Source organism: Pseudorasbora parva, chromosome 11, assembly GCF_024679245.1.
Source record: "Pseudorasbora parva isolate DD20220531a chromosome 11, ASM2467924v1, whole genome shotgun sequence".
NCBI lineage: Eukaryota > Metazoa > Chordata > Actinopteri > Cypriniformes > Gobionidae > Pseudorasbora > Pseudorasbora parva.
The window spans coordinates 26,538,399-26,561,472 of record NC_090182.1 but is presented as its reverse complement, the minus strand read 5'-3'; the positions used below and the strand labels follow the sequence as shown (position 1 = coordinate 26,561,472).

The 23,074-nt window shown below is 37.1% G+C and overlaps 1 protein-coding gene across 4 annotated transcripts in view; it reads right to left on the bottom strand.

Moving 5' to 3' along the window:
• Positions 1-23,074, bottom strand: part of fgf13a (fibroblast growth factor 13a) — a 163,353-nt gene that overhangs the window by 65,163 nt on the left and 75,116 nt on the right. For 3 of the 4 annotated variants that reach the window (XM_067457625.1, XM_067457623.1, XM_067457624.1), the window contains exon 3: positions 18,560-18,727. The exons of the other annotated variant lie outside the window; for it this stretch is intronic. In XM_067457625.1, coding sequence (XP_067313726.1) covers positions 18,560-18,727 — 168 coding nt within the window. The remainder of the gene's footprint in view (positions 1-18,559; positions 18,728-23,074) is intronic. 4 annotated transcript variants of the gene reach the window in all.

The following is a 23,074-nucleotide window of genomic DNA, read 5'->3' as shown; positions in this document are numbered from 1 at the left end:
CACCTGTATGTATTTTCAATGGTATATTATAAACTTACGAGAATACTTTATTACTTGAAAGAAGTAAATATACATTAATGAGCACATATATTTTTGAAAGAACTAAGTGTTTTTGGCTAAGAATAAACTAAAAAAGTTACACAGTGTAGCTTTAAACAGATCTAATTTTTACACAACCTAATTTAATTGTTTTTTAATTAACTTAATATATATATAAAAAAATAAGTTTACTTAATTTGTGTAAAACTACATAAAATATTTGTGCTGACATAACTGACTGCAGTGGATCTGTAGTTCCCAGCATACTTTGCAAGGGACTGCGCTAGGAGAGAAAATGTATGGATTAAAGTGTTATGTGTTTTTCAGTAAAGGGAAAGATGTTGTTAGTTTATGTTAGTGTTTAATGTTCGGTTATGTTGGACATTGAGGAGTTTCTTTAATTTTGTGGTTACTATTATGCAGAAGAGTGGTGCCTGACTGTGGGCATTTAACTTCAAACTTAAATTCATAAGATGAAATTCCTGCCCTCAATTAAATGGAACCTAGTACAATGAGTTATTTTTGCATTTTATTTAAAAAAAATATGCCTGTTGTTATTTAAAAGTTGTAAAGGTAAATTCAATTGATAAATGTGTTCACCTTACATAATAAACTTTTATAAATTTAACATAACATTATTAAGTAAACTGCACATAAATATAATGAAACTGACAAATTCAAATAGTTTTTATTTACTCAAATACATTTTGTCAGCTTTACTTGAAATTCTTTTGTTCATATAGCTAATTATTTGTAAAAAAAAAAAAAAAAAAGCTCAGTATAGTTGTGTGCAACCACTTGACGCATTTTTAAAGTAAATTATCATTTTTTTGACTGTGCAAGCAAACAAATAAATCTTTTTATTTATTTATTATGTGTTAAGAAAGTCACTGTGAGGGTTAGAAAGAGGCTAAAACTAGCATAGCTTTGCCTACAGCAGTCAATTATACAGCTATTATACTCAAATATTTGTCGGCAAGACACCAAAATCGACCAATCAAACATTCCAGAAAGCCATGTAATAAGTCTCAAAATGAATCTGAGGGGATGCTGAGCTCCCTGAAATGACATAGGGTTAAGTTTAAGCGATTAGGGCTTCTCCCCAAGCATTCCAATACCATGATTTACTTTCGTAACCAGGGTGGATCAGGCATCTTTGGATTGGAAGCAGCCATTTGATCCCATTTAAAAACATCTGCCATAACAATCACACACCGCAGGAGGAGCTGGATTCAAACTGCTATAAAATCAGTGAGGCTTAAGTGCAGATCTTCACACAAAGCCACAGTTATCCAGCAGTCCCTGCTAATCAGCTGATAAAGTGTGCGACCACTGCCGGAGGGATAACATTAATCAGGCCTTTGTCAGTGTTAGTGCCGAGATTAGCGCTAGCTGGCATCATCAGCTCTGCTTTTTGTATGCTGGGTCCTGCGACGACGATGACGCTTGATTGCTGCACATTACATCATCCAAAGCGTGCGTCGGAGCGGTGCGACAGCCAATCAGACCGATTCATGTCTGACAGACAGGGTAGGAGAAAAAAGAGAGAGCACACTCATGGCTCACATGGCCCACTTTCTAACACCTCTGTCAGACAGAGACTACATACTGTAATGAGATCAATACTATAGCTCACCCAAACATTACACATTTTGTTATCCTTTATTCACTCTCACTGTCTAAGAACCAAGACTTTTTTTCTTCTGTGAAACATAAGTCTGAAGCTGGTTACTCTTGTCCATGCAATTGCAACAAATTGGGAATGAGGACAATAAAGGAGTCGTATGAACTATCCCTTTACATTTCTACCACACTTGCCATGGACAGACTTGACAAAATGCATCTTCCATTAATATTTACTGTATAACTAACTGTATTCTTATGACAAAATTATATTTTAGTTGTTTCTTTATTCCACAAGTATTAAAAAACACTGACCATGATACACTGTAAATTTTTAATAAAGTTGATATAATCATTAAAAATAACATACAGCTGGTATTGTCTTTCAACATTATGATAATACTATATCTTCAAGCAGAAGGAACTGGATGATAAATTGTGAAGGATAACAATCCACAGTCTGACTTCTGGTTTTTGATGCAGTCTGGAATGAAAGCATAATAATTTGCTTTGTTTGGGCAGAGGAGAACTGGGGACCGTTCTTCGTACCTCGCTTAATACATCCAAGATTATTTGACAGACCCAGTTCTTCTAATCATGATAACTGAGCTCAGCAAATTTGATTCTTCAAAATATCTGTGGCTTGGATTAAAATATCTAGATTAAATTGTTTGAGATTACTGCTAGTTCTTGTGTTGCTTGAAAAGGGCAGATGCAGTGATACTCGAAACCATGATCAGCAATGCAGCGATTGGCTGGCGGAGAGACAGCAACATAATGACATCACATAAAAAAATATATAAAAAAACCTGATGAAACCACTTTTAACCAAAATGAAATAAAAGTTATAATATATAAATTAAATGTGCACTGTTTTTTTTTTTTTTTTATTACATTTTATTTTTATTTCAGTATGGAACTCTTGTAATAAAGTAACAGAGGTTACTTGTTGGGACATATGTTAAGTATCAGATGCAGTCTAATCCCGTTTAAATGTAATAAACCTGCTCCCAAGGTTTAAGTTTACAGACTCGTTGCTATGACAACAAGTCCAGGATGAGCACCGAAGAGCCAACCGATCGAAGATCATGCCAAATCATCAACAATCAAATCCAGCTAACTGAGTTAGCGACGTACAAACGGAGCCCTTTCAGTAGAGCTGCTGTATAGCCGAATTGAACTAATTTAAAGGGTTAGTTCCCCCAAAAATTAAAATTCTGTCATTACTTACTTACCCTTGTATCGTTCGATACCCGTAAGTCCTCCGTTCATCTTCCAAACACAAATAAAGACATTTTTATTGAAATCCGATGGCTCACAAATGCCTCCATTGGACACAATGTCATTTCCAGGGCACTAAAGACTTCGTTACAAAGCCCATCTCCCTATAGTGGTTCTGCAATAATTTAATGAAGCGACAAGAATAGATGTTGTGCACAAAAAAAACGAAACTTATATAGTTTCAAAACTTATATCGTTGACTTATATAGTTTCAAAACACTGATTCGTAAACTTCGGAGCATTATGAATCAGCGTATTGAATCAGCAGTTCGGATCACCAAAGTCATGTGATTTCAGCAGTTTGGCAGTTTGACACGCGATCCAAATCATGAATCAATACGCCGTTTCATTAAGCTCAGAGGCTTCAGAAGAAGTGTTTTGAAATCGGCCATCACTATACAAGTCGTTATTTCGTTTTGCGCACAAAAACTAATTTTGTCCCTTCATAAAATTATTTTCAAATCACTGTAGTGAGATGGGCTTTGTAACGACGTCTTTAGTGTCTTTTATGGGTCTTGAGAGAGGAAATGACATTGTGGCCAATGAAGGCCTTTCTGAGCCATTGGATTTCAACAAAAATATCTTCATTTGTGTTCCGTAGACGAACGGAGGTCTTACAGGTCTGGAACGGCATGAGGGTGAGGAATTAATGACAATTTTCATTTTTGGTTGAACTTACCCTTTAAGAATTGATGACCATTACAAAAGAACTGAATTAACTAAATATAACTGAATAATGATTTTTTTTTTACAACCTATGTTTACACCATTAAATTAATTTCAAAGCTGCTTTGAGACAATCTATATATTGTATAAAGTGCTATAAAAAGGTGACTTGACTATGACAACATCACAGGAAGACAACCATTTCTAAGAATACAACGTAGCATTGTTAAAATGCATACTTGACATTTCTGTTTCACATCTTGTAGCTCTAGAATTACTAAGACATGCATATATACTGTAAACAAATATTACGTTACAGCAGATATGAATAACATAAAGGTGAAATAAGAGAACAAATGGATATGAGATTTTAGACTTAGGTCAGATCATATATCGGAAAAGTATCAAGCAACATACGAAAATGGCCCAAATCGGATGTGGGGGAAATGCGATTTCCTCTGTATTTTACTGTTTACATGCATGAAACAAGATCCGACCTGTTAGCGCTGTAGCCATATGAATAGAGCAAATACATTTGAGATTTGCAGACTCAGCCTCAGGCCTGTGTTGCAGCGTTGTCTTCACTCACAGTCTCCTATTAGGCATGTGGTTACTCTCTCCCATGCTTCGGTTCGGCTTGTGCATCCTAGCAGTTCATTTATTCTACCTCCTCAATCTATCATCCACAAAGTTGATTTGGTTCTGTTATAACTTCTCTCCAGGCTCCCGAGTCCAGCATTTTTGATTCAGGTGACCGCAAGTGCAACCAACATATTGTTTATAAACACTAAATAATTAAATAATGTGATCTGACACAAGGCAAACAACTGAAAGCACTGGAGTACTGTCGAAACAATGCTAAAGGGGTACCATGTTTTTTTAAAAAGTGACGCCATGTCTTCTTGACCAAGCATTAATATGTGATGAGTTGAGAGTAAGAATGTTTTGAACAAGTGTCTAAAGGTAACCTAGAAATCTAGACACACCCTAGCGGCAGCAAATCTAATCTGCCACGAGTGTCGTCTAGATATTCTCAAATCACGTCTGAGCTGTAAAAACCAAACTCTGGTCAGGCCAATCACAACGTGTATAGAGTCGGTGGGCGGGAATTAACATGATGATGGCTGAGATGTGCTTGCGTGCTATTAGTAAACAGAAGCTGGCGAACGGTGGCCATTCGAATCAGCTTTGACCGCGACTCTGGAAGACTTGTAGTTAAGCTTTTCTCTGAGAAAAGAACAAAGAACGGCACTTAAGTCATTCTTAAAAAGGGAAGATGTGTTCGGAGTTTTGCCGACGGGATACAGCAAAAGTTTAATCTGTCAACTAGCACTGCTTCACGGTGCTCTGGTTGGTTGTAGCGCTATCCTACTAGGCCAGTGTTATATATTTTGTTCAGTTCTTACAATACCCCAAATATTTCCAACTGTTTGTAAATTGTGAAAAAAATTGCTATTTTAACCTAAGAGGCAGGAAATCTGAGGGAATTGCCTGTCAATTGCGTGATATCTGCCTTACCCTCGGTTTCTCCTTTTACCTTTTATATTGGCAGAAACGCTTTACTCTTAGCAGTGTGCAACAAGTGTCACAGCAGCTGCTGAGTAACGTTATAACATAATTTTAAACGCACTTAAATGTATCTAATATGATAAACAGAGCTGCGTTACCACATATTCATGACTGGAAAAGCAGAAATGGAGCCCGCAACTGTGTCCCAATATAATAAAAGTCCTGTTGCTCGCGAGGCGTGTGTTTGCGTAACAATCGCTCCAACGGCTTTGCTCGGCTCCACAACGCTCGATCCTGCTCTGCTTCATACTGCAGTAACGTTAATTCACCAATGGGGTCATCAAACTACGCCTTTGTTTTGAATAGGCGCCCTCTAATGGATGGAAAAGTTATATAGTGTAGCTTTAACTCCAAAAATCTAAAAATGAGGGAGGAATGATAATAGCACAGTAAGAGTAGAGCTAAATCTAAAGGTGTACTAAGTAACTTTTCTGTCCACTAGAGGGCGCCTATTCATAACAAAGGCGTAGCTTTTATAACCGGAAATAAAAACGGAAACCGAGGGTACCGCAGATATGATGCAATTGACAGGACGACTCCCTCAGACGTCCAACCTCCTTGGTTTAAAGGGTTAGTTCATCCCAAAAAATAAATCATTCAGATTTGGATCAACAATGTCACGTGATTTCAGCAGTTTGGCATTTTGACACGTGATCCGAATTATGAATCAATACGTGATTCATAACCATTCTAATCTTTATTTGAGGATTGAAAACAAACCCGGAAGAGAAGACAATGTTGAATAAAGTTGTAGTTTTTGTTATTTTTGGATCAAAATGTATTTTCGATGCTTCCAGAGATTCTAATGAACTAACTGATGTCACATATGGACTACTTTGATGATGTTTTTATTAACTTTCTAAACATGGACAGTATAGTGTGCCTACACTTTCATTGAAGGAACAGTAAAGCTCTCGGACTAAATTTAAAATATCTTAAACTGTGTTCTGAAGATGAACAGAGGTCTTACGGGTGTGGAACGACATTAGGGTGAGTCATTAATGACATCAATTTCATTTTGGGGTGAATTAACCCTTTAAAATAGCAATTCTCCTCACAATTTACAAATAGTTAGAAACATGGGATATTGTAAGTATGCAACTGCACAAAATATATAACACTGGCCTAGTGGTTTTTGGATATTTTACAGATTTTTTTGTTTTTTTTTGTTTTTACATATGTGAACTTTTAATAAAAAAATAAATGCACCTCAAATTATACATCCACAAGCCTTTTGATTTGGTTTCTTTGGGATCTTAATATTGTTGATCATTTATCGGCGACACTGAGTCACATGTACTAGCAGTAGTCGTGTGAGATCGCTAATATTTTGTATAGTTTAATCAGTAATTATTATTGTTTTGTTCATTAAATTAAGGGTTGAATGCTGTGTAAATATTTAATTAACATTTGTTATGTTTTATAGTTATGCATGCACTGTCAGAAAAAAGGTACATTGCTGTCACTATGTACCTTTAAGGTACTTATACGCACTCTTAAAGTACTGATATTTACTGATTTACTTTTAAGGTACTAATATGTACCATTTAGGGGTGAGTAAGGTACAAAGATTTGCCTTTTCACTTTTGTACCTTAGGGTACCTCCCCAGTGACAGCACTGTACCTTTTTTTCTGAGTGTGTGTCTACCAGCTGTGAATAACTCAGAAAGCAATGATAAACACAACCAATCATTTTAGTACAGTTGCATTTAGTATTGGTGACAAATGTACCCTCTCCCAGAGTCCAAATGCCCCCTTATGTAATCCATCCTTAAGTAATTCATCACATATCTGAACAGGATGTCTGTCGAACCCCAACAAAAAAGGCCCAGAACAATAAATATTTAAGGCAACACATCACATCAACTGCACTTTAAGTAAACAAGTAAACAAGTCACAATGCCCATTGAGACAGCGTGGTTCAGGATAGTAGGTCAGTATCCTCCTAGCACACATGTACTAAACATGCTTTGCAATGGTCTCTTTTCATCCTGTTTTCCCTGCATCTATCCTGAATGTCTGTCCCAGAACAGTGTTTTAGCCCCTCTTCCCTGTCACATTAGGATTAGCTATAAATAGCTTCTCGCCTGGAGTGGTTGAATACACTGAATCTCATCCTCTCTGTAAAGACATTACTGGCCCATTGAGCCTTTTGCTTAAACCTACAGCAGTGCATACACAACATCACAGAGAGGTAATGGTGCTATGTTCAGGTGCAGACTGCTTAGAGCGCTCTGAAAACAGAAAAACACAAAACAATTTATGTCTAGGAGATAAAGTCAAACATCCTTTTCAAAACAGTATTAGCTTCGGTATCTAACCAACATATACTGTAGATAGGGCTGTTTATCATTAAATATCTCACTTCGGTTTGTAGTAATGCCAGACTTTGCCATCTCAGGAATTAATTACAATTTAAAATATATTAAAGAAAAAATATATTTTAAATTTCAGTAACATTTTACATAATTACTACTTGACTGCATTTTTGTTCAAATAAATGCAGCTGTGCGAGGCAAAAGAAACTTACAAAATCGTACCCTCAAACTTTATATAACTGTAAACCTGAATAAGATGGCAAAACTTAAAAGTTAAGAAATTCACATTTTAAGCAAGCAGAATATATTTATGTATTTTATTTATATCCTTAAACATTTCAAGTTAAGAACAATTAAAATGTTAAAGTACATTTAACTTACAGATTTTCATGTAACCCTTAATGTGAACATTTTTGTTAAAATAAACTTAGCTAGCTATAACAAGCTAATTCTCAATTGTTAACATGTTAACAATAGCATGGTATACAACTTGTTTAATGAGTGCAGCAATATAAAGCATTAAAGGTCCTGTTCTTCGCGATCCCATCTTTCAAACTTTAGTTAGTGTGAAATGTTGCTGTTAGAGCATAAATAATACCTGTAAAATTATAAAGCTCAAAGTTCAATGCCAAGCGAGATATTTTATTTAACAGAAGTTTCCTTTCAAAGCCTACAGAGAACGGCCGCTTTGGACTACACCTCTGCACTTCCTTGCTTGAATGACGTCACTAGAACCGTTTGTTGACAAACCCTCATGAAGTACATGGGGCGTGGTCTTGTTGCTCTCCCACGTGGAGAAGAGCGCATTCAGCGCTTGCATCTCCCCGTTATGGTAAGAGGCGGGACCTTTCCGGGCAAAGTGCGCTAAGCTGCTGTCCAATCACAACACGGGAAGCGCTGGCCCAATCAGAACTCGTTACGTGTTTCTGAAGGAGGGACTTCATAGAACAAGGAAATCATCAGACCGTTTTTAGGACAGAGAAAACAGCGCTGTACAGATAAGTAAATTGTGTGAAAAATACTGTTTTTTTACACGCGAGACATGCACTCATGTTATATTACACACTGTAAACATAATCAAAGCTTCAAAAACACACGAAAAACGGGACCTTTAAACATCAAACCAAACTCTCAAACCAAGCTGCATGCACCACTTGTCACCATGATAGTAACTCTCAAAAACCGTAACAGAAACTCTTCTACATTAGCAAAACAAAATATTCAATCACCACTAAATCTCCCACTTAACATTAATCTTGCACACAAAGCATTATATAACAATTTTAGCATTTACTCTCCATTTTGTGTCACGGGCAAAGCATGCTGGGAAATAGAAATCCCAGCCCAGTTTCAGCTAAAAAGTTTTTCTGAATTAAAATAATTTCATAAAACTCAAAACATTTAAATGTTCCTTAACTTAAAATATATCAGTTCTGTGAACTTGAAAGAAAAAAAGTGCTAAAGATTCACTTAATTGAACTAATGTGTTTAAGTGTTTCCTACTCAAACCAATTAATTATTTTGAGCGTTCGGTTTTACAGTGTAAATGTATTGGTCAAAATTATAATATTTTGATGATTTTTTTAAATTATTATTATTATTTTATTCATGTTGGTCAATAATTGTTCATGGTCATTTACCCTATTTTTACATTAAAATCACTTTTGCCTTCATCTAATGCTTACTTAAAATTAAAAATTGAAACTTTTAGTAAGCTGCAAAATTAACATCCATTTTTCTACATTGTCATGTTATGATGCTTAAATTCACTTGTAGAATTTAAATTGAGTGATTTTTGTTTGTAGTGTTTTGTTTTTTAAATTAATTTAGATAAAGCAGTATAGGATTGTTACATTAGCCATGTAATGGTCATAACAACATGAAAATTATATGTATCGTAAATAAATGTTACATTATATTGAATACTAGATATGTGATCTTTCTTTAGTGGTGTGGTATGAAGAGGTTGAGTCTCCACAAGGTGCAAGCTCTGAGTATTCACCATTGCCTTTGAGCAAGGCACTTAACCCAAGGTCGCTCTAGTGGGATTATCACTCTAATACATTGATGTGCCTGATCAACTGTACCACATTGTAGAAAGAAAAAAAAAACATTCTGGTATTCTGACAAATAAAGATTCCATAAATGACTGAACATCGCTGTCTATATGTTGATATGCTGGTGGGTGAGGAAGAGAGAGTTGTGCTGGCAGACATTAATCCTGCCGCTTCAATCCAGCCCAAAACTCTCAGATCCTTCACCAGGGTTGGCAGCAAAGACGATGCTCCAAATTGGGTGTCTGTGTAAATCAGTGCAGACAAGGCTCTAGCCTGCCAGAAGCCCTTTGGGAGAAGACGCTCCAGAGTCTTATGTAATTGTGCTATTCCATTGTGTCCCACTGGCCCGCGGGACAGGACCATATCACAGAACGAGTGCTTAGGATTTAACTATCACCGCTCTTGACATTCGTACTATTGCAAAAGACAGAAAATGAAGCTTTCCGGCCATTTCCAAAGTAAACATTTCAACAAAATTGGGGGCATCACCAATCCATAAAGTGGCACAACTTAGGCAACAGCACAAATGACTTTAAATGGAGATGTAGAGTGCTCACCTATTGATTTCCACTCTGACAGGATGGAATATTTCCACGACTAGGCAAAGCACTACTACAACATCCCGTAGCTTTAGTTTTTGTGGATCTGTTCAGCGAGGGAGCGGAGGAGAGAAGTTACCTACTGTACACCTCTCAGTTCACCTCTCCAGGAGCGTGAGGGATTGAAGAGGTGTGAAACAGGTTGATGAAAGAGGAGAATAGGTCAGAGCATGTGGGGAGATGACTCATGACTAACCGTCTAAACAGGCATCTGGAACACACTAGTGTGGGCGAGAGGAAAAGACCAAGCGTGTGCGTTAAAGGAAGTGTTTAAGGGAAAGAGGGGGAGTTAGGCAGGAGTGAAAGCTTGAGCGAGCCAATCCCCTCTTGCTCTCTTACTCCCATTCACATATTTTACTGTTCTTTATCATACACAACATTTTGACCTCAGTGCATCAGAGCTTCATCTGGGTTCATTGAGACTGAATGGCTCACAGTTTGACTAGTTGACTATTCAGTCAGCAATCTGTTTAGTAAAGTCAACTAGGTTATCGATATCAATATCAATATATTTTATCTTAAATAAAAATGTTAATTATTATTGTAGCTCAAACATTATAGCATGGTGCTGGTAATGCCACATTCATAGGCTCAATTCCTAGTATTGCATATGAACTGATAAAAAAAAGGAAAAAAAGATTAATAACTTCAATGCAATGCAAGTTGCTATTGAATAAAAAAAAAATGCATAAATGGTTAAAATTTATAATAAATTAATAAATATCTAAACCATTTTATAAAGCATTTACAAATTACTTTCAGTCAAAACGTCATTAATTGTTCCTTTGAACTTCTTACAATGAAAATGCTTTATAAAAATGCTAATTAAATGTTGCATTAAAAATGATTTATCAATGTATTATTGTTACATTTAACTACAAACCATTTATTTGTACATTAGAAAAGTAATGCATTTTTATTTTAGTAGAAATTTAAGTTGATTCCATCATTTTGTGGCACTCCTAGTTCTCCCATTAATCGCAGCTGATAAAAATATCAAAACACAAAAAACAGCTAAATCTAGATCATGTGCATTTGAGTCAGAGTGTGAAGTTAAAAATAGTTCAGCACATTGCGAGACCAAAGCATTCAGTTCTATTATGTTCACAAACAAGTCTTATGTAAAAACTCCTTAAGAAATGTGCCAGATCCCAAAGAAACATGTATTCTCAACAATATGTATGTGCAGTAAGCTGTCATATGTCATATATATATATATATATATATATATATACACACACATACATACATACATACATGTATATATATATATATATATATATATATATATATATATATATACACACATACATACATACATACATGTATATATATATATATATATATATATATATATATATATATATATATATATATATATATATATATATATATATATATATATATATATATATATATATAGCGCAAATAGCTTACAGACCTAAATGTTGTTTAAACATTTAATGTACATACAGACCAAGTCTTTAGCAGTGACTGAAACTTTACTTAAGAGTTTTAAGTAAAAATCTACCACGGTGTGTTTCTGGATTAGACTGAATAAACTAAAGTGACAGCAGGTGAGATTTGGGTTGGCAGGTTTGCTCTTGCTTTGACTCCTAAAGAGCAACAGGAGGTCTGTGAAGCTGTGTGGAGAAGTGTGTAAAAGAGGGGAGCTGCAGAAGCTCTGAATCAGTAGGGGGAAACGGTGGTTTAATGGTTCAGGAACATTTTAAAGAGAGGTGTGATTCAGGATTGTGATTATTACGGTTCACTGTTAAAGGTAATTTGGCTCTTGCAGGAGTGTCTCTCCAATGAGTTATCCATAGAGTTATCTTTTTTGTTAAAAAACTACTGATAGGATTAACTAAATACATAGAGTGAAAAGTTAAGGCGTGGACAGGTTTATTTATGTGAAGGACGTTATTGCATTTGCATTTGAAGAAGTTTCCCTTAGATGCAAAATGTATAGGAGGAGAGTATTAAATGAATCATGCAAGGTGATTTACCTTGCGCTGGTCAATTTACTGCTATTGTGCCCATTATTTACCGTCCCCCCAAAAAAGCATGTCTAACCAGATACTAATTTGCGTTACTCTAGGTAAATTGCGTTGGTCATAATGGAAATAATCCGGCTTCATCTGTTTTCTTTCATTTGTGCTCTTTAAAGGAACTGTATATAAGAAATGTATTTCAATTCATCATAAAATGGCCCTGATATGTCTCTAGATATTAAGAAATCATGTTCATTTCAAATACTACTACAGTAGTCCGATCACAAAGTCAGTAGTGTTTCAGCATCCGGGTGGCCAGATCTGCTCTAGTTACCACAGCTGCAGCTACAAACGTTTCTGCTGATCCTGCAGCCTATCTGGCAACCTCAAGTCAGGGGGGAGAGGGAGAGGGGATACACCGCTCTACAGTAATTTAAAAGTGATTTCAGTACCAGTTTTGGCCATAATCTTACATACACTTTCTTTTAACTTTCCACTCCCATCTGTGCCTTTTTGTAATTGCACTCTTACACTAATTTGCCCTGTTTAGTAAATCTGACTGTTAATATGTTTCTGCAATGCTTAATTACTGAATTGGAAGTTGAGTAAATTGGGGGCGGGGTGGGCGGGGCAAATTAATCAACTATACAAATAAAAATAAAACAAAAACAAAAATAAATACAAATAAAATGCACATGCAACCTTTTCGCTAAAAACCTGGTCTGACGTTATGTTGTCTAATGAAATGACAAAATGCAGTGTCAACTTAAAAATTAAGTGCAACTAAAACATCCCAAAACTTTAGGGGGCCGCTGTAGCTCTGAAGTGGGAAGGGATGTGACATCACTATTAACCTAGCTCAATTGAATAAGACAGGAGCTTGGCACACTGGAGCCCCTCTATCACACTGGTGGCATTTCACAACAGTTAAAAGGCTGGCTGTGTGTCTTGGAGCAGGACGACGGCAGTAGTGCTACCCAAAATGACCAGCCAAATCAGCTGCACTAACTCACATCTATCTACTCTCTCAAAGCACATCCTTAGGGACCACATACAATCAAGAAATACAACTCTGCTGTCTGTAAATGTGAGTATAAAAGCAAAAAAATATAAAATACACAAAAAAATACAGCGCAGAAGGTCCTTCACTCTGCTCCACCCATCTGAATACCCCCAGCTCACATTCATTATCATAACCATGACTTATTCATGCTTTCTCAAAAACATTTGCATAAATAGCTCCAGCCTGATCCTGCAAGCGTGATGAAACTAAATGTGGAAACAAACAACAAACAAAAACGCCACCATTAGAGTCCAGCTAGACTTTGTGTTGTTAGTGATAACAGTGTTGAGTCATGCCGTTTGAGAGGAGCGGCTGAAATGAGAAAGGGGGGTCAGCCGTGCTGTCATTTCAGAGCTCACCAGTCCCGCTGATGGCGCTTACACAGGAGGGAGAGTGGGTGAAGGTGCCAAGTGCTTAAACTGATACACACTGTTTGTGAAACAAGCAAGCCAGCCATCGTTTTTTTTTTTTATTCTGCTAAGCAGGGCTATGGACGTAGCCATTATTTAACTGTAATATTGTTGTGTTTGATGGAAACTATATAGATGGCATCACAACAAAGGACAGCACTTGCTAGACTGGTTAACAGTCTCTTATAGGGGTGGGTGCTATGACATACACTATACTGCCAAAAGTTTTGGGACACCTGCCTTTACATGCAGATGACATCCCATTTTTAAGCTGTATAGGGTTTAAAATTGAATTGTCCCACCCTTTGCATCTATAACAGCTTCAACTCTTCTGGGAAGACTTTTCACAAGGTATAGGAATGTATTTATGGGAATTTGTGACCATTATTCTAGAAGCAAGGGGAGGCACTGGCTCACATTCTCTGCTCTAATTCATCCCAAAGGTGTACTATCTGGGTGAGGTCAGGACTCTGTGCAGGCCAGTCAAGATCCTCCCAAACTTGCTCATCCATGTCTTTATGGACCTTGCTTTGTGCACTGCTTCGCAGTCATGTTGCATAATCTATATAGGACTGCAACAACTAGTTGATAAAATCGATAATGAAAATCATTGACTATGATTCTCATTATTGATTAATCGGGTCTGCCACCAACTTCCACCAATCGCGAGAGACTATTTTAAGCGTAAAAACAATTTAAGTTTTAGTAAGTTTGAAGTCATTAATAATTTTTAAAAAAAAATGCACATTAAATTGACCAAAAGTGGCATTTATAATGTAATACAAATTTTCAATTTCAAATACAGTTTCTGCAGCTTTGGGTAGACTTCTTTAAAAAACATTAAAACAATCTATCTGACACCAGACTTTTAAATGATAGCGCAAGTAAATTTACATTAGGTTTGAGTATGTGCTTTTGAGGATAAATACCAAAAGAACAACTTGTTCTCAGCTATTGACGAAATAAACGGAGAAAAAAAGCCCTTGGGACACATTTCACTGTAAGGATGAAAAAGACACAGAAAAGAAGAAATGGGGACAAAGAAAGAGGTTAGGATAGAGAACAGACAGAAATCAGGCAGTTCTTGATTGGGGGATGAATTTGGAGATGTCAAGAGAGCGTAAAAGAGATAAAGGATGTTGAGGGCAAGCAGTGTAACAGAACAGGGGAAAGAGAGAAGTTGAAGAGAAAGAGCGACAGTGCACATGGGATTCGATTATAGACTCCACTGCATATCTAAGTCTCCATCTAATGTGTGTGTGTGTGTGTGTGTGTGTTGGGGTGGAGGGGGGGGGGGGGGGGGGGGCAGTAATATTTGTCCTGATTCTGATCAGGGAAGTGGTGTAAGAAATCGGCAACAGCACCTGCCCCCATTGCCCCATATATCACTGAAACCGATCCAAACTAACTGAGTCTCTGTAACTCTCAATCTGATCACAGAACAGCATGTCTTCCTCCTAAACTATGGTTCAGATATCCTTCGTTTCCTTACATATGTTATTCTAAACCTCTGACTTTCTTTTTTTGCTGGTACAAAAGGAAAGGTTCAGCAGATTGTTCACGCTGCTCTTTTCCATAAAGTGAAAAGGTTCTTTGCAGCTCCAAAAAAAGTATCCTAAAACTAGTTTACACTACATGTGCACTATATTTCACATCATCTGAAGAAACATGATAGCTTTCTGTATGAAACAGACCCCATTTAAGTTACGATGTAAGATTTAATAGATGGCAAATTGCTAGGCGTTTTTACATATGTACAACTTTTAGTATATCTATGGTGCTTCTGGTAACATTTTAGATGATTGACAATCTCTGTCTACCTTCACGTTCATTGTATAGAAAAAAAGCAGGGTGAACTTTCTGCCAAACATCTCCTTTTGTGACCCACTATGGAACAAAGTCATTTGGAACATAAATAAAGACTAATTTCAAGGTGAACTATCCCTTAACCTTTCATGACACGGTGCTTATGAACACATTTCATAAGAAACCCATGACTTTCTTTGCAAATTCAGTCACGTCCAAGCATAGCTTCAGTCAGACTGAATAATAGATCTGCAGTACTCCAGTCTGTCTCTGTATAAGCTTTCTCCCTTCACTTTTTTCACTCGTGTCCTTTTGTTTGCAGCATGATCCAGATAGATAAAAATTTACCACAAACAGACACAAAAATATTCCCCCTGCCCAACTCACTCTTGCTCTTTAGAGACTCTCTACAACTCTATACCACACAGAAATTAGGTAGTAATGGCCGTGAATACAAACCATTACTGAATAATTGATTAGGCACATGTTTGTCAGCAGCAATGATGCTGTATCTATGACAACTAAATTATCCATCAATCTAGATCTGCATTCTAGTGATGCGTGAACAATTCATATGTCATCCAGCACAGCGGTGGAGATGAGCGCTTTTGTGTGTTTAGCTTTATTTATTTAGCCTTGAGGTGACTGCTGATGGCTTACCCAGTGATCTGAGAGTCTGAAAAGAAAAACACTTTTACAAATACATTGTTTGGACAATCTTATCACTCTACAAGATTTCCAAAACACCCCCAACATAAAGACAATACAGCATTCCGCTTCATGCAGGACCCCATAAAAACCCAGCACGTCGGACACATGGGAAAGAGGGATGAAGAGACAGAGTTCAGGTCCCTTTGAAAGCAAAAAAACTATAATTTGAGATACCGATAGGCAGCAGTTAAATAGATATTCATCTAATGTAGAAACATGTGGACCTGATGTGGGGAAGGGGATGTCTGAAAATGGGTGCAGGGCAAAAAAGAAGAGAAGAATAATGATTTATATAGATTCCAAAGGGAGAAAGAGATGAGCTGTATTCCAAAAGGGCTCATTAATTCACTGACTGACTGACTCATTCACTCACTCTCACACTCACTAACTCTCGCACTCACGCACTCACGCACGCACTCACGCACTCACTCACTCTCACTCTCACTCTCACTCTCACTCTCACACTCACTCTCACACTCACACTCACACTCACACTCACACTCACACTCACACTCACACTCACACTCACACTCACACTCACACTCTCACTCTCACTCTCACTCACACTCTCACTCTCACTCTCACTCTCACTCACACTCTCACTCTCACTCTCACTCTCACTCACACTCTCACTCTCACTCACACTCTCACTCTCACTCACACTCTCACTCTCACTCTCACTCTCACTCACACTCTCACTCTCACTCTCACTCTCACTCTCACTCACACTCACTCACACTCACTCACACTCACTCACTCACTCACTCACTCACTCTCTCACACTTACACACTTACACACTTACACACTCACTCTCTCACACTCACTCACTCACTCACTCACTCACTCACTCACTCACACACTCACACACTCACACACTCACACACTCACACACTCACACACTCACACACTCACACACTCACACACTCACACACTCACACACTCACACACTCACACACTCACTCACTCACACTCACACTCACACTCACACTCACACTCACACTCACACTCACACAATTTACAAAGAATTTACAATATATTTATATTATATATTAGGGCTGCACGATATAGGAAAAGCTGCAATATTTTGTTTTTCTGCAATAAATGTGAAATTTCACAAGATGATTTGAATTCCTCTATTTGAAGAGAATAATTTGGGTGATTTTGTATAGGGGGGTGAATAGGGAGTGCATAGATAAGCATAGAAAGCATAGATAAATACAATAAAAGAAAGATACTGAAGATATTGAAATAAGCAGTGCTTTATGTTTTTTCTGGTAAATCTAACAGTATTCAGGTACAGAAATGTAATAATCAAATGTTCATTGTCTTCAATGTATAAATTAAATATAATTCAATTTATATTTGTTAAAGCTACAAGTAATTTTCTTTTTTTTTGTCTTTTGTTGTTTGATCACCATTGGTGACACAAACAGCTGTGGATACATTAGGCTGCTGTCCCTTTAAGACGAATGCCCAACACGCATCCATTTTCTTTCTCAATTGTTTGCAAAACATAACCGACTGTGTTAATGAGGACACTCGCTGAAACAGCATTTCTAAGCTCAAAAGAAAGAGAAAGAAACCTGAATTTGGCGCTCACATGCTGTCTGCGTAGCTTTGTGTGTGCTCACAGAAAACAGCGTGCGAGCCTGACTTGACTTAAAAAAACATGCATAGATTTGCACTCTATGATGGTTACATTTTGCAATTAATCGGCAAATCACATGCGTTCTGAACCGGGGAGCAGCTGACCCGTTCAGATCAACTACGACACTAGAAATCACACATCCTAAATATCGCGGATGCGCACATCATGATATTGATGCTAAAACGTTATATTGTGCAGCCCTATCACAATTCTATAGTAAACCATACTATGTTTTTACCTGAAGATTTGTGCATATGTATTTAGCACAGTCAGTGGCACATAAACATTACAGTCAACACAATCTGAATGCACGTCTACATTTTTGGCTGTGCTTCTAAAAATCCTTTTTTTAAATTTAGTGTTGAGCCCTGTTTTAAAATAAAAGTGTGAAGCTTCAGATCAGGTGGAGTGACATCATCAATGATCAGGCAATCATTGGTGAATACGGATCTGAAGGACCATGACCATGACCCAGCCCAGAGACACACACACACACACACACACACACACACACACACACACACACACACACACACACACACACACACACACACACACACACACACACACACACACACACACACACACACAGAAAAAAAGAGAGTGTGTCCTTAAGGCATTCAATATAACAGGCTTCAAGCTGTTTCTACAAGACACACAAGCCAGATGCTTTTAAGATAAGGCAAAAACTAAAAGTAAGTTCAAATGAAACTTAAATTAAAAAAATACACAAGCATTAGCAAAGTAAAGAAAAACATGGATGTGTTGCACACAAACCTTCGGGCTCTGAGTTATCTTTGAGGACGACTTGCTTCAGTGGGCAGCAGAAGATTTCGTGACACTTAGCACGAAAAGGAGAGCCTTTACCCCTTATATCCGCAGAATGGATGGAATCCTGCCGCAACATAATGTACTCCTGGGTACCTGGGGCAGCGTCATCCTGGACTGCGGTCGGGCCATAACAAAATGAACGCAGGGTTAGAAAGGGAGAGAGCGCTCAAAGCAACAGAACTAATTCAACACAATGAGAGAAATATGCAAAGAAAAGAGACAAAGTATAAATGACAACAACATGGTTATAATAATAAGCAACAACAGTAACAAGATTAGCAGAACACAACACATATAATAGCTTGATATACAGAAGAAAAAGAAGGAGAAGCTAAATACACAGTAGGACTGGGTGATATATCAAATATTTACAATATACTGAATAAAATTATCATTAATGTGAATTTTGCTTTCCTAAAAATGGGTTGTTACAATCATTTCCCAGTCTTTCCTTTTTGCACCTTGTGTTGAGAATATTTATTTATTTATTGGTGACTAAGAAATAGTTAGCAACTTATTTCATCTCATTGGTCTATTTCAAATAAACTATTCAATGATACATTAATACATTGATACATTCATGTCATAATTCAAAAATGTTCAATGCAGGCTCTGCATTTCAATACAAAATTTGCATTTACAAAAACCTTTGTGTTCTTTGCGGGAGAATGCAAAAGCCAAATAATTTAAAAAAAAAACATTTCTTTGTCCCTTTAGGGGATTCATACATATTCAAAGAAAATTATTAAATATAATTATTTCTTGTTTATTTAGTAACAATAATGTTTTACACTGTTTAAAAAAAATGTTTATGTTTAATATTATTATTATTTATTTAAAGGGTAAGTTCACCAAAATGATCCATGATTTATTCACCCTCAAGTCATCCTAGGTGTATATGTCATTCTTCTTTCAGACGAATGCAATCGGTGTTATATTAAAAATGTATTGGCTCTTCAAAGCTTTATAATGGCAATGAATTTCTGTTTTTCATATAACTGCTCCACACGGCTCCGGGGGGGTTAATAAAGGCCTTCTGAAGCGAAGCAATGTTTTTGTGTAAGAAAAATATCCATATTTAAAACTTTATAAATGATCTAGGTTCCACCAGATCTCCTTCTGTATTCAACTTACGAAAAAAGTGTAGCGCCTGTGCCTCTCTCAGTTCGAAAAGCTTACCATTGACGACACTGCACACCTGCTACCTTTTTTCCAGATTTGGCAGAATAAATGAATATTTTTCTTACACAAACACATAGCTTTGCTTCAGAAGGCCTTTGTTAACCCCCTGGAGCCATATGGAGCAGTTATATGATGGATAGAAGCAATTTTAGGGAAGTTTTATGGACTTCCAAAACGGAAATTCACTGCCATTATAAACTTTGGAGGAGCCAGAACTTTTTTTTAAATAACTTAAAAATAAATGTTATTAGTCTGAAAAAAGAATGTCATATACACCCAGGATGGCTTGAGGGTGAGTAAATCATGGGCTAATTTTTGTTTATGGGTGAACTATCCCTTTAACATCCTGCATTAAACATTGTGCAGAGTTTAAAAAATAAAATACAACAAAAATTCCTGATTCCTGAAAGTTTTTTTTATTTTTATTTTTTTAAGGAAGACGCTTTTAAAATAGGCTTCGTTCATGATTTACATTATGCCAAATATTGTCAAAACAATGAAAAATTTTGAGAAAATTACTATATCACCCAGCCCTAATACACATTACATCACGAGGATTGAAACAATATGACAGCAGTTAGTTAAGCATTGGGATCGGGGGTAAGTTGGTAAAGTTATAGAGCAGGCAGGGGATTTTGAGCTCTTCTGGCTCTCGTCAATTGAAATCCATTAGTGTGTGTGTGTGTGTGTGTGTGTGTGTGTGTGTGTGTGTGTGTGTGTGTGTGTGTGTGTGTGTGTGTGTGTGTGTGTGTGTGTGTGTGTGTGTGTGTGTGTGTGTGTGTGTGTGTGTGTGTGTGTGTGTGTGTGTGTGTGTGTGTGTGTGTGTGTGTGTGTGTGTGTGTGTGTGTGTGTGTGTGTGTACAGAGCCCTCATGCAAACTTTCAAATAGAATTCAACTTTTCAAATAGTCCTCATGCAATATTTTGAAAGAAATCATACACTCTAAAAAGTGCTGGGTTAAAAACAACCCAAGTGGAGTTGAAAATGGAGAAACCCAGAAATTGGGTTGTTTGGATGGGTCCATTTACTGGGTTCAAACAACCCAATTTCTGGGTTTGTCCATTTTCACCCCCAACTTGGGTTGTTTTTAACCCAGCACTTTTTAGAGTGTATGATTTCTTTCAAAGTATTCAAAGTCTATCCAGTGAAAGCATGCATCGTCTTCCAGCACAGGCATCTTCTGCATCACACATGCACCTCAAACTGTATATGGGACATCGCTTACATACAACGTGCACATAATATGAACAGCTGCCATTGTTCCGGTACTGATAATGAGCTAATGTAGCCGGACTTTCATACATGTTAAAAATAGACTAACTAATTCTAAATAAATGGTAAACTAAATGGTTGTAAAACAAATGATGACTAAATATACATATTTATTTTCTGTCCTAGATATTCATTTGATTATAGTGAACAAGTAAGCATTTGTCCATCAGAGCTGCTAAAAATAAGACCCTTGAGGACTGCCTATTTCATGGGCTCAGTGTTTGGATGGTTAGGTTTTTTCAGTTAACCCCCTGCTGATATTTGGTAAACTACACCATTCTGGGTGGAAAAAATCTTTCCCCAATAATGTTCTTTTGTGTAATTGTGATATTATTTAACCTTGATCTCTGAACCTCCCATAAGTGCAGGCTAATGCTCACTCTTTTAATTCAGGCACATACTGTGAGAGGTTCATAGAGCGTTTCATTTCCTGGCGCTTGCAGAGTCTACTTTTTCCCGAGATGAAATGTACTAATAAAGTTCAGGCTGCTGTTTTATAGCATTTTTCCATTGTCATGATTTGAGGCCAAACACTGGCCAGCTGAGGTATTAAAATCCCTCCCCTCCCCTCTCTGAAATGTTATTAAAGACAAAAACATAAATGGTGGTTAAGAGAAGACCTGTCATCATCTCAAAGTATGGTCTTCACTGGTAGTTTTAAGTACACACCTGGGGACCAAATTACTTTGGTATGAAGTGTAGCGGCTCTGACAACCATCTTTTTTAAACAATAAAATGTATTACACTGGAGACTGCAGTCTCACTTTTGATTTTCTTCAGGTGAAAAGTCAAGTTATGTAGCCTTTTTTTTCCTTTTTTTTTAACTAACTTTTAATATACCATAAGAAATTGTTGACTTTTTAATTTTCGACATCACAGTAGTTTCTCACTCTAGTTCAGTCATATGCTGCGACCGAAATAACTGAAGAGACATTAAAAAGCACTATAATAAACTGACAAGTTTATTGACAAGACAAATATCATTATGGATTAGTGCAAAACAATCAGTCAGCGTTATCAACTACGTTTTTTATTATCAAATAGGCAATTTACTAATATTAAATTATATATTCATATATATTATACACACACACACACACACACACACACAACGTGAACGTGAATTGCAAGTGAAATTTTTAAAAATACAGCGTGCATTCAAAATGCTCTACATACTGCCCTGATGAATGCACATTATATGCAACATAATTAGCCAACAATATAATTGCAAGAGAATGCAAAGCATTGAAATATATTTTTTCCTCCGTAGAACGCCTAATTTCCTTTCCAAACATAGTACTTGGCTTTGGCACATCCCTAATTATTATTAGTAGTAGCAGTACATTATTTAAAACACATTTTTTAAATATACTGTATGCCAAGTGAACGTGCATCGTCTTGAAGCGACAGTTACTTTTACTTGAGTCAACATCCTGAGTTCCTTCCAGAACACAGTCTCCTTTTGTCTCCAATGCATTTTGAAGGTCTTAGTCCATCAATGGTTATTAATAGCCATGTTAACCGCAGCCCCATAAACCTCAATTAAAATGAGGGGCATATTTAGGACTGGACCATGCTAAAACAGTTCTTTACGACTTGGAGTTGCACACCGTGCCAAACCATGATGGAGAGTGCACGGACGGGTCACGGGAAGCCTGATGGATATGCAGCCTGTCATAGCGCCGCCCCCCCTATCAGCTGGGCCTTCAAAATGAGCTGTCAGCCTGTGGCCTGATGGGACATGATCTACAGCTCACGGTTCTGCCACCACTTCAGCCCTGCACTGATGAATGTCTCTGTCCGTGGTGCTGAAAGCCAATCGCTGACACTCCAGAGAGGAACTTGACGGGAGAAAGGATTTAATGACACAGAGCGCGTAACCTTCCGGAGTTTACACCACCTTGGCCCCTCAGCCCCAGGGTTGAAGGTATCGTGCGTCACAAGCTGGATGCAAAACCACCCTTAATCAAGGGAGGCAATAAAAGTCAAAAACTAAATGATTGGTGA